This window comes from Equus quagga, chromosome 12 (assembly GCF_021613505.1).
Source record: "Equus quagga isolate Etosha38 chromosome 12, UCLA_HA_Equagga_1.0, whole genome shotgun sequence".
NCBI lineage: Eukaryota > Metazoa > Chordata > Mammalia > Perissodactyla > Equidae > Equus > Equus quagga.
Genome location: NC_060278.1, coordinates 89,413,695 through 89,425,939, shown reverse-complemented (window position 1 = coordinate 89,425,939; position 12,245 = coordinate 89,413,695). Strand labels below are relative to the sequence as shown.

The window sequence follows — 12,245 nt, the reverse complement described above, 5'->3', positions numbered from 1 at the left end:
AGAAAATGAAATCACGGGTTCATTACTGCCCTATCTTGACGAGTCTCTTCTTGAAGAGCTTGGAATAAGGTAAGAAGAATAAAATTTATGTTGTAGCCAAGGACACTTATGATCTTTTTATTCACCTTTGAGGGACAAAGCCCAAGATCGCTGATAATAATTGTCCTCATTTTTTTTTGTTTTAAAGATTGGCACCTGAGCTAACAACTGTTGCCAATCTTTTGTTTTTCCCTGCTTTATCCCCCCAGCGCATAGTTGTATATCTTACTTGTGGGTCCTTCTAGTTGTGGCATGTGGGACGCCTCCTCAACGTGGCCTGATGAGCAGTGCCATGTCCACGAGCAGTGCCATGTCCGTGCCCAGGATCCGAACTGGCAAACCCCTGGGCCGCACAGCAGAGCTCAAGAACTTAACCACTCGGCCACGGGGCCGGCCCTGTCCTCATTTTAAATCTATGAAGTGTTTTAAAATGGAGTCCCTGGGGCTGGCCCAATGGCCCAGCAGTTAAGTTCGCACGTTCCACTTCTTGGTGGCCCGGCGTTCGCCAGTTCGGATCCCAGGTACTGACATGGCACCACTTGGCAAGCCATGCTGTGGCAGGCGTCCCACATATAAAGTAGAGGAAGATGGGCACGGATGTTAGCTCAAGGCCAGACTTCCTCAGCAAAAAGAGGAGGATTGACAGCAGATGTTAGCTCAGGGCTAATCTTCCTCAAAAAAATAAAAAAATAAAATAAAATAGAATCCCTGCCTGTTGGTTAACACAGTTGTTTTTGCTGTGCAAATCCTATGTTTAATATTGCTAATGATTCCTATTTTTAAAAATATTTTTGACAAGCCTTCATGAAGTTTGTAGTGACTAACTTTTTACTCTCGAGTTCAGAATAATTGAATTATACACACCAGAAAATATATAAGAACTGATAGGAAAAAAATGTTGGCAGGAAAAATTAAGGCTCTAGCCTTATCTTGAACATATTTCTGGGTTTTCTTAAAGCTGTCTTAAGACTGGAATGTATCTCTGGTATTAGATTTAAAAACATTATCAAAAATAGTTTGGCACTTAGTTGTATGATTTGGGACAAGTTATTTAACCCTTCAGTTTCTGCATCTGTGGAATGGGTAATAATAATGAGACAATGTAGGTAAAGTGATGAGCACATGATAAGCCCTTAATACAATATGTTTATATAGAGATCCCGATAGCCAGCCCTGGTGGCCCAGTGGTTAAGATTTGACACTCTCACCGCCACAGCCCGGGTTCGTTTCTGGTCAGGGAACCACACCACCCGTCTGTGGGTTGTCACACTGTGGCGGCTGCGTGTTGCTGTGATGCGAAAAGCAAATACCAGCAGGGTCACCCATGGTGGACAGGTCTCAGTGGAGCTTCCAGACTAAGACAGACTAGGAAGAAGGACCTGGGCACCCACTTCTGAAAAAATTGGCCATGAAAACCCTGTGAATAGCAGTGGAGCGTTGACCAATATAGTGCTGGAAGGTGAGAGGATAGCGCAAAAAAAAAAAGACTGGGCGGGTTTCTGCCCTGCTGTACATACACAGGGTTGCTAGGACTCAGAGTTGACTTGACAGCACTATCGAGATCCATCTGTATGACTGGAGGTTGTAGGGTCTAGATTAGTGTGGGTCCACTTTAAAGATCCCAGTCAAGGATCCAATATTTAAATATTCCTTAAAATGGAGACTTGATTTCTGTTAGAGAATTGACAACAGTGGTGAAATACGATCTTTTCTTCGGCAATTCCAGTTAGCTAAATTTTGTTTGTGGTAATAGTAACCAAAGACTCAAAAGAGAATATACTGAATTAACTTCATACACTATTGCTTAGTAATTGATAATGGAAGTAGATTGTGGGGAAAAAAGGTCATTTTAGGACATGTAACTGACTTTTATAAATGTCCTTTGGATTGGGACTTAGGGAACCTATTGAAAAAAATTCAACTGAGTAAATTTCATATTTTTATTTATTTATTTATTTATTTTTTGAGGAAGATTAGCCCTGAGCTAACTGCTGCCCATCCTCCTCTTTTTGCTGAGGAAGACTGGCCCTGAGCTCACATCTGTGCCCATCTTCCTCTACTTTATACGTGGGACACCCACCACAGCATGGCTTGCCAAGCGGTGCCATGTCCACACCTGGGATCCGAACCGGCGAACCCTGGGCTGCCAAAGCCGAACGTGCAAACTTAACTGCTGCGCCACCCGGCCCGCCCCTCAACTGAGTAGATTTTAAAGATCTTTATTCAATGATTCATGAATTGGGCAGCATCCCATCTAGCAGACAGACAGGAGCTCCAAAAGACGGCAGAAAAGGAAAGGTTTTTAAGATTGGCACCTGAGCTAACATCTGTTGCCAATCTTTATTTTTTTTTTTTCTTTCTTCTCCCCAAAGCCCCCCAGTACATAGCTGCATATGATAGTTGTAGGTCCTTCTAGTTGTGGCATGTAGGATGCCACCTCAGCATGGCCTGACGAGCGGTGCCATGTCTACACCCAGGATCCAAACTGGCGAAACCCCAGGCTGCCAAATCGGATCGTGCAAACTTAACCGCTCAGCCACGGGGCTGGACCCAAGGAAAGGTTTTTCAGGGCAGAATGGAGATGGGACGATGATGTGATAAACTAAGAAAGGATTATATCAGGTAAAATCACCTTTCTTGAGGGGTCTGTGGGGCAGATTCCTTCACTCGTGCTGACCAGGTAATTCCAGATTGGCTGGGTAAAAATTACATTCCTGGAAGGGGCTCAAACTACAATCAGGTTAGGTATTAAGACTTGGTTTGGTGACAAGGGCTTAGCACAAGGAACTCCATTTTGGGCCTGTTGTCTCTTTCTTGACAGAGCTCATCTTGTCTCTTTCGTAATCACCTTTCAACCCCCTCAGTCTCCTCAAAGTCCCCCTTACTACCTATGTCTTATGTATAATAGTTGCCTACTATTTTAATTAAATGGAATTTATTCTAATAGAGTCTTTCTTTTAAAGGGAACCATATGTATACTTTGTGGATCCAAATACTATTGATTTATTCAACAAGTATTTATGGAGGGCTCACTATGTGTTAGGCATCTTTCCAGGAATTTGGGACACATGAGTGAACAAAACAGGCAAAATTCCAAAAGGAACACTATATGGCACACCTTTTGTGCCTACCTGGCAACTCTGAGGTGGGTTCTGCTGGCTCCTCCGAGCTGTGTTCTCCTATACAGCAACCACTAGCTACATGTTTAAATTAATTAAAATTAAATTAAAATTTCATTTCCTCAGTTATGCTAGCCATCCTTCAAGTGCTCAATAGCCACTCATGGCTGGTGGTTCCCATGTCTGACAGGGCGGATACAGGACATTTCTGTCACGGCACAGTTCTGCTGGGCAGAGCTGCCTCCAGAGGTCCCAATGGGATCAGCTGAAGTTGCTCACAGTGGTGCCGGTGCAACCAACTCATTAATGGACCTTTCTACTGTTCTTCCTCCGTTTCCTGTTTCAGCTTTCCGAATCTCCCACTCTTGTTCCCGGAATTCACACCCCAAAATAAATGACCTGTATGCAAGCTCTTGTCCTAGACTCTGCTTTCTGGGGGAATCTAGTTTATACAATTGTGTTTCCTCAATTTTTTGATCAACTGTTGATTTAAAAGGTTTTTCTAGGAAATAAGAAATGTACGTTAAATGTACACATCAGTTGTAAGAAACATTAGATTTCAGAAATGATGAAATACAGAAATAAAATCTTAGTATATTCTAATTATCCTGGCCCATCACTACTTTAAATCTTTGTTTAAAGTCTTTTTTTTTTTTTGCCTTATCCTTTGCCAAAACAAAACAAAAAAATCTCTAGGTTTTGGGTGACTTTTAAAATATACTTTAATCACTGATTTCTTTATGAATAGTTTCTTTTTGGGTTTTAATTAAGTGATGAATACTGAGTGTCAGTTCAGGAAAATACGAGGCCGTGGGATTGGTTTAGATTTGGTATTATTTTATCCTGTGACTCCTGGTTATGCTCAACTGTGTGCCATACTTAACCTGAGTCAGTTATAGCTCACCTCGGAGTCTGGCCTTTCCCTGTGCTTGTTAGATCAAACTGATGAGTAGGATAGGGGAATGGTAAAACACAAGATATGCTGCTTTAAGGATTTGTCAGCTGCAGTAACGCTTGTGTACTTCCCAAGAATATCATCCTTAGGTTTTGTAGCTACCGTGGGTCTCAGGGTACAACATAGAGGCCAGTTGTAGTGCTTCTGACTGCAAGTGTGTCGAAGACTTTCAGCACAAGATTTATTTTTCAATCCAGTTAACTAGTAGATGAGTAAAGGCTAACCCCTTGTCTGCTGCTTCTGTTGACATTCAGCGAGTGTCAGGCTAACATACCTGGACCAGTTAGTAAGTGTAAATGAAGCAGGATAAGGGATTACAGGATTTTGAGCTGTTTACGTTTAATTCCTATTAAATTCTTTCTTGAAACTGGAGCATTATGAGGGATTACTGACAAAGGAAGATGGGTATAAATAAGCTAAAACCTTTACACACACACACACACACAAATATGTATATTTGATTCATGCATGAGGCATACCTGGTGCTCATAAGACAGTCTTGGACCTTTGCAAGTCACCACTATAATCAACAAAAAAATCTATTCATGACTGGTCTTGTGACCAACAACCACCCCTGCCAAGGAGTCCTGTATTATCCTGCATTTCCAAGGCTTTCATTGTATCCTAGACATTTGCATGTGATTTGACTGTATCTTAATTGCAGTAAGCAACAATTGTTTCTCTTGAAAAGTTATTTTGATATGACAAAGGCTCAATTTGCCACATATGTCGTCTTCCTGTATATAACATCTTTGGCCAATTTAGGTAACTTTTTTCACATATTCACCACTTAATTACGCTAAGAAACTCCTAGATTCTTGTAGTTAAAACACTGCTGATGGGGTAAATATTGAATTTATAATGAGTCATAGTTTCTATAACACCTGTAATCATAGTTAAAATTCTCCTGTAGTTCTTGAGAGCAGGAACTGAGTCTTTATTGTAACCCCAGTATTGAACACACTGCTTCATCCCTCTCCAGTGCTGTGAGCTAGATGGTGTGATCCCTATGCTATAGATGAGAACATCAGTGTACCAGAAAAGGTTAAGTGACTTTTCCAAGGTCATCTAGTTTCCATGTGGAGATGTGAGCCAGTTCTGTCTGATTCCAAAGTCCTTTTTCATTTTCACCATGCTATCTTGAGTTTTCGCTTATCTGAGCCATGCAAATTCAGGATCGTGAAGGTAGATAATGACTTCAGTTAGGTTAAAATAAGTTTGAAGTATAAAGTGAGCATTCAGTAGAGATGTAGGAGATGTTCCACTCTGAGTTGACCAACAGAGAGGAGAATCAGGGGCAGAAGCCTGGGGGAAGAGTCTCACGTCTTAGCTGCAAAAGAAGGAGAAAATTTCTAGGGGGGTATGTTTGAATTATTAAGTGTTCCTTTTAATCTAACTTCTCTTACTACTAGTGTAGATAATCTAGAGTTGATTGTATATGCTTATCTACTCCAGGGATTATTATTAAACAAATAATGATAGATTTGCTTATCCTGTTATAATTTTAGTTCCTTGGGGGAGAGAAAGAAGCTGCTTTATTTTATCCAACGACTGAGCCAAATTGATCTTGATACTATGAAGGTAAGAGGAATCTGAGTTTATTATTCTGTTTTTTGAATATACAATGATATAACTCAATTGTGTAGAATTCATTTTAAAAAGGATAGAAGGAGGGGCCGGCCCCGTGGCGCAGCGGTTAAGTACTCACGTTCTGCCTCGGCGGCCCGGGGTTCGCCAGTCCAGATCCCAGGTGCAGACATGGCACTGCTTGGCAAGCCACGCTGTGGTAGGCGTCCCACATATAAAAACGTAGAGGAAGATGGGCATGGATATGAGCTCAGGGCCAGTCTTCCTCAGCAAAAAAAAAAAGGAGAGAGGAGGATTGGCAGATGTTAGCTCAGGGCTAATCTTCCTCAAAAAATAAATAAATAAATAAATAAATAAATAAATAAATAAAAAGAATGGAAGGAAATCGTCTCAGTAATGAGATTGTGAGTAATGGATTTTTACTTTTCTAAACTTCCTACATTTTCTAAAATAAGCACTGAATATTTAAATCAAAGAAAAACTAAAAATTGTAAGCATATAGAAAAAGCATAAATAGACCACTACAGCTTGTCAAATCTTAACATTTTGCCTAATTTGCTTCAGATCTGTTATTTTTAGAACAAAATATTAGAAACAATAGGAGGCCTCCTTTTACCCTTCCTGAATTCCATTTCCGTCCTTTCCTCCTCAGACATAAGCATCCTTGTGCATTTGGTGCTTAATCATTTTCATGAATGCTTTTTACTTTTACTACATATGTATGTATAGCCATAAACAATGTATAGTATTATGTTACATGTTTTTCAAACTTTATATAAGTGGTATTGCACACTAAGTAACCTTCTAAAACTTTCCTTTAACATTTATATTTTTGAGAATCAGTCGTGTTGACACACATAGCCCTAGTTACCCTCAGTCATAGAATAACTTCAAGTTGTACTGAATTTTCTTTTCAATTTTGGTAAACTTGTTTGTCAAATGTTAGTCTAGAGGGTAGATATATTCTGTAAGTTTAATCTATCAATAATCGTTTATTTTGCATCCCCCAGGCCCTTTCAGACCTCAGAAGCCCTGTTTTTCGGACTTCAGTGTCCTGAGAATCATCCTAGCGAGCAGTCAATAGCCCAGCCCCCATCCCAAAATTCTGATTCTGGGAGTTTCGAGTAGAGACCCGGGAATGTACATTTTTCACAAACTCTTCAGGGTGATTCTAATACCATAATTAAAGAAATGTTTCTTGAATGGTTGGTGACAGGATTTGTACCTTATTGTTCACCCTTTTGACATCTGTAAAGTTAAAAAAACTTAGTTTCAGACCTGAAAGATGGTGCAGGGGGTCTCATTCTCCTTTTGTATACTTTTGCAAGATCATCATTTACATTTTTATCAGAGGTTTTGAATGTATTTAATGTACAATATTTTAGTTATTTCAGATCCCCATGAGAGTATATATTTCAATTTTACTTTTGCAAATTAGCTTGCTTATTTTCCATTAAAAATCACTTTTGAAAATATTTAGTGAATGTGTTTCATTCCATCCTACAATAATATTTTTGTAGACGAAGTAGTGGTTCCTACAGAAAATATTTTATTTGAAGAATAATCAAACCCCAGCCCTTTCTGAAAATGTTATCTAACATTAAAATACTTCATTTTTTTCATGAAGAAGTAAAAAGAATGATCGCTTATCAAAAACGATATCCAAATATTTTGTCCTGCTATTGGAAGAAGGTTGCCACCCTGTTTTGCCCTTGCTCACTGGCAGCAGCATAGGATGTTCTCCTCAGGCAGGGCGTAGGTAAGATGAGTTTTTGTGAGGTGAGACATCTCAGATGATCTCTGAGATCACGTTTTCACAATTTGCAACAAAAATATTTTTGAAGTCATCTTCAAGGCAATCAGTGGGTTTCATTTGCCACTTTTATTCTTTTTTTTTCTAGTTTTCATCAAAAACAAAATTGTTTAACCTCATTTACAAATTATGTATACATTATAATTATTGAAAATAGATTTTTTTTTTTAAATATTTTATTTTTCCTTTTTCTCCCCAAAGCCCCCCGGTACATAGTTATGTATTTTTAGTTGTGGGTCCTTCTAGTTGAGGCATGTGGGATGCCACCTCAGCGTGGCTTGATGAGCGGTGCCATGTCTGCGCCCAGGATCCAAGCCAGCGAAACCCTGGGCCACCAAAGCAGAGCACATAAACTTAACCACTCGGCCACGGGGCCGGCCCCTGGAAATAGGTTTTAACCCAATAAGTACTTTGTAGTCAGTGAGTCACTGTAGAGTAAGTAAGTACTTTATAATCAGGGAGTCACTGTAGAGTAAGTAAGTACTTTATAGTCATGAGTCACTGTAGAGTAAGTAAGTACTTTATAGTCAGGGAGTCACTGTAGAGTAATGAAATTGAGACCTTATATGATCTTAGCTTCAGCAGCAGCACAGTTGAACAAAGAATTGATTCCTACCCTAATTTGGCATCCACCTTTTATTCCTTTTTTTTTAAAAAAAAAGCTTTAGTGAGATATAATTCACATACCTTACGAATTACTCATTTAAAGTATGCAAGTCAATGTTTTGGGGGGTTTTTTTTGGTGAGGAATATTGGCCCTGAGCTAACAGCTATTGCCAATCTTCCTCTTTTTGCTTGAGGAAGTTTGTGGCTGAGCTAACATCTGTGTCCATCTTCCTCTATTTTGTATGTGGGATGCCGCCACAGCGTGGCTTGACGAGTGGTGCATAGATCCACACTTGGGATCCAAACCCACGAACCCCAGGCTGCTGAAGCAGAGTGCACGAACTTAACCCCTATGCCAGCAGGCTGGCCCCAAGTCAATGTTTTTTAGAAAGTCCACAAGGTTGTTAGTCATCACCACAATCTAATTTAAGGTGTAGGTGTTCTTAATACATTCTGGATACAAGTCCCTTATCAGCTATGTGATATGAAAATCTTTTCTCCCATTCTCTGAATTGTCTTTTTACTTTCTTGGTGCTGTCTTTTGGGGGCACAAAAGAGTTTAATTTTTATGTAGTCCAGTTTATCTATTTTTTCCTTCACTTCTTTCTTTCTTTCTTTTTTTTGAGGAAGATTATCCCTGAGCTGACATCTGCTGCCAATCCTCCTCTTTTTGCTGAGGAAGACTGGCCCTGAGCTAACATCCATGCCCATCTTCCTCTACTTTATATGTGGGACGCCTGCCACAACATGGTGTGCCAAGAGGTGCCATGTCCACACCCGGGATCTGAACCAGCGAACCCCGGGCCGCCGAAGCGGAACATGGGAACTTAACCTCTGTGCCACCAGGCCAGGCTGGCCCCTCTTTCACGTCTTGTTTTTTTGCTCTCATATCCAAGAAAGCATTGCCTAATCCAGGGTCACAACCTTTTATTCTTGACTCTGTTTTCTTCATGCTAAATTTAGTTAGCTGGCCTCTGAAGCCAGGAATTGTATAACGGTGAGGAGGACACGCAGTGTTTGATGTTAATAACAGGCAGTAATTTGTCAGATGTATTAGTGAATCCTAAGAGAGCGAAATGCCTGCTTTATGTACCTTCTCTTACCTCATATATGTTAAATTATAGAATTGCCACCCCTGAGTCATTTCCCCTGGTTCTCTTTCCCTGCTCCTCTGGACATTGTCTTTCCCAGAGGACACTAATGATTCTTTACTCATCTCTTATCCTCAGTACTTGGCATATACAGAAGACTTTTAATAGATAATAGGATCGTTTCATCCTGTTTGGCTAGTAACACAATAGAATATCGTATAGCCTTTAAAAGTGACAAGTGAGTGGACCATTTAACTGTGTAAGGAGTAGTTTATATTAAATATTGCTGGGAGTACAAGAATAACAATGTGAACAATGATCAAAACACTTTAGGCGCTGGCCTGGTGGCATAGTGGTTGGGTTCCTGTGTTCCACTTTGGCAGTCCAGGGTTCACAGGTTTAGATCCCTGATTAGCCCTGAGGTAACATCTGCTGCCAATCCTCCTCTTTTTGCTGAGGAAGACTGGCCCTGAGCTAACATCCGTGCCCATCTTCCTCTACTTTATATGGGGGACGCTACCACAGCATGGCGTGCCAATCTGTACCATGACCGCACCCAGTATCCGAACTGGCAAACCCTTGGCGGCCAAAGCTGAACGTGCGCACTTAACTGCTGTGCTACCCGGGTCGGCCCTCACCTTTTCTCTTAAAGGAAGCACTTTATGGCTTCTCTTTGGCGTAGCTGAATAGCCAGCATCACTACTCTTGTGCTTTGGAGCCACTGTTAAGTAAAATAAGGGTGACTTGAACACAAGTAATGTGATCCATGACAGTCAATCTGATAACCAAAGTGGCTACTAAGTGGCTAGTGCACGGGTAGCGGCACAGTGTGGACACACTGGGCAAAGGGATGATTCACGCCCTGAGCCGGACGGCACCAGATTTCATCAGCTTCTCAGAATGTCATGCGATTTAAAACTTATGAATTGTTTATTTCTGGAATTTTTCATTCAGTATTTTCAGACTGCAGTTGACTGTGGGTAACTAACTGTAACCGTGGGAAGAGAAACTGTGGATAGGAAGGAACTACTGTAGAACTTTATCTTCCTTCCTACCATTTCTTATCTATATGGGAGGATGGTTTCTTTCTTTTTTTTGAGGATTCTAGTGATGGATACTATATAGAGACATTTAGAAAAAAATTTAGACAGCACCTGTAGTAATACGGCTTGTATGCTTTGTATGATCTGACTGAGTATGTTTAACTTGAATACAAGACTAACTTACTAAAAGCTAATTAAATCATGTACATAATAAAGAGATTGAAATCCATATCTTTCTGTTATTAGAATCCATTAGGAAGAAGTAAAATATACCCAGATCCAATATGCTTGATCTATCTGGTAGTGATACCTAAAAAACGTAATGATGTTAATATCTTGTCATTTCCCTTTGTATTCTTCTTACTTGAGAACAATTAAATAGCTTTGACTTTGCACTGTAGATGAGAATGACTGCACAAAAATTTAGACAGAGTTCTGTGTTATCATATTAATTTAAACATAATTTTCTAGGTAATTAATGATCCTATCCATGGCCACATTGAACTCCACCCTCTCCTCATCCGAATCATTGACACACCTCAATTTCAGCGGCTTCGATATATTAAACAGTTGGGAGGCGGTTACTATGTTTTTCCAGGAGCTTCACACAATCGATTTGAACATAGTCTCGGGTAAGAAGGGAATTGAGGTGGGGAACTTACAGTGACTAAGTACCTTTTCTGTCTCATGAAATGATTGTCTCATCTTATGTTTTAGAGAATAGTTTGACACATGGTAATAATATGCTTATTTTATCGATGAGAAAATTGAGGCTTAAGTTTACCTTGTTCTATTTTCTTTATTTTATATATTCTTGTAAGCCACCTCAGATCCTTTCTGGAAAGATAATGAAACTGTCTACTGACAGGTCATTTAGATGAAATATTTAAATATTATTTAAAAGCTAATAGGGTTCGTTACTGATATAACTAACTTTGTAAGTTTGATTATTTAATTTTCCTGTAGTCTCTATTTAGTCTTCTACAGAACTGCCCTTTGAAACCAGATCGTTTGCTTACCTATCAGGAAGTATGTAAGTCAGAAAAGCATTCACAAACTTAGAGAAGGTGGCACCCCTGTTACCTACAGCAAAGTTGAGACTTTGGTCTGCTTCCTTTCTAAAACGTACAGCCAGGAGGACGTGGGCTGGGAAGAACTAGACAGTTTTCTAGATTTTCATGAAGCGCTCACAGTATATTACTTTGTTGTTTGTTTGTTTTGAAGCATTTTTAATTAGCTAGAACCTATGTGTCTACTCAAATGTTCATTCATTCATCAAAAAATATTTATTGAAAACTTTCTAGGCCCTGCCAGACCAACAAGATAGCAATTATCTCTATCGTCATGGAGCTCAGAGTTTAGGGGAGAAGAAAGATTTGGTGTTCATTCAGAAATTACTTTCAGGGGAAAGTGCTAAAAGTGCATTTGATGTTTGTTAGGCACTTGGTCTTCAGTCTGTGTTGTGAATGTTACAAAACCAGAAGTCCTGCTTTTTTTCTTAAAAAAAGGAACTGTGGTAAAATACACAGAGTATAAAATTTACCATCTTAACCATCTTTAAACGAGCAGTTCAATGGTATTAAATATACCCACATTATTGTGCAACCAAACTCCAGAACTTTTTCATCTTACAAAAGTGAAACTCTCTACCTTTAAAGAACAGTTCTGCATTCCCCTCTCCACCCAGCCCCTGGCAACCACCATTCTATCTTCTGTTCCTATGAATCTGACTACTCTGGGTACCTCATATAAGTGATATGGTGCATATTTGTCTTTTTGTAACTGGCTTATTTCACTTACTGTAATTTTCTTAAGGTTCGTCTGTCAGAATTTCCTTTCTTTTTAAAGCTGTGTAACGTTCCATTGTGTGCACAGACCACATTTTGTTTCTCCCTTCATTTGTCGGTGGACACTCGGGCTGCTTCCACCTCTTTGGCTATTGTGAATAGTGCTGCTGTGAACATGGGTGTGCAAATATCTCTTTGAGACCCT

The 12,245-nt window shown here is 39.8% G+C and overlaps 1 protein-coding gene across 1 annotated transcript in view; it reads left to right on the top strand.

The window, feature by feature from the left end:
* The window catches only part of SAMHD1 (SAM and HD domain containing deoxynucleoside triphosphate triphosphohydrolase 1), a 51,957-nt gene that overhangs the window by 3,739 nt on the left and 35,973 nt on the right, over positions 1 to 12,245 (top strand). Inside the window, exons 2-4 of the mRNA XM_046679812.1 lie at positions 3 to 69; positions 5,622 to 5,694; positions 10,725 to 10,885. Coding sequence (XP_046535768.1) covers positions 3 to 69; positions 5,622 to 5,694; positions 10,725 to 10,885 — 301 coding nt within the window. The remainder of the gene's footprint in view (positions 1 to 2; positions 70 to 5,621; positions 5,695 to 10,724; positions 10,886 to 12,245) is intronic.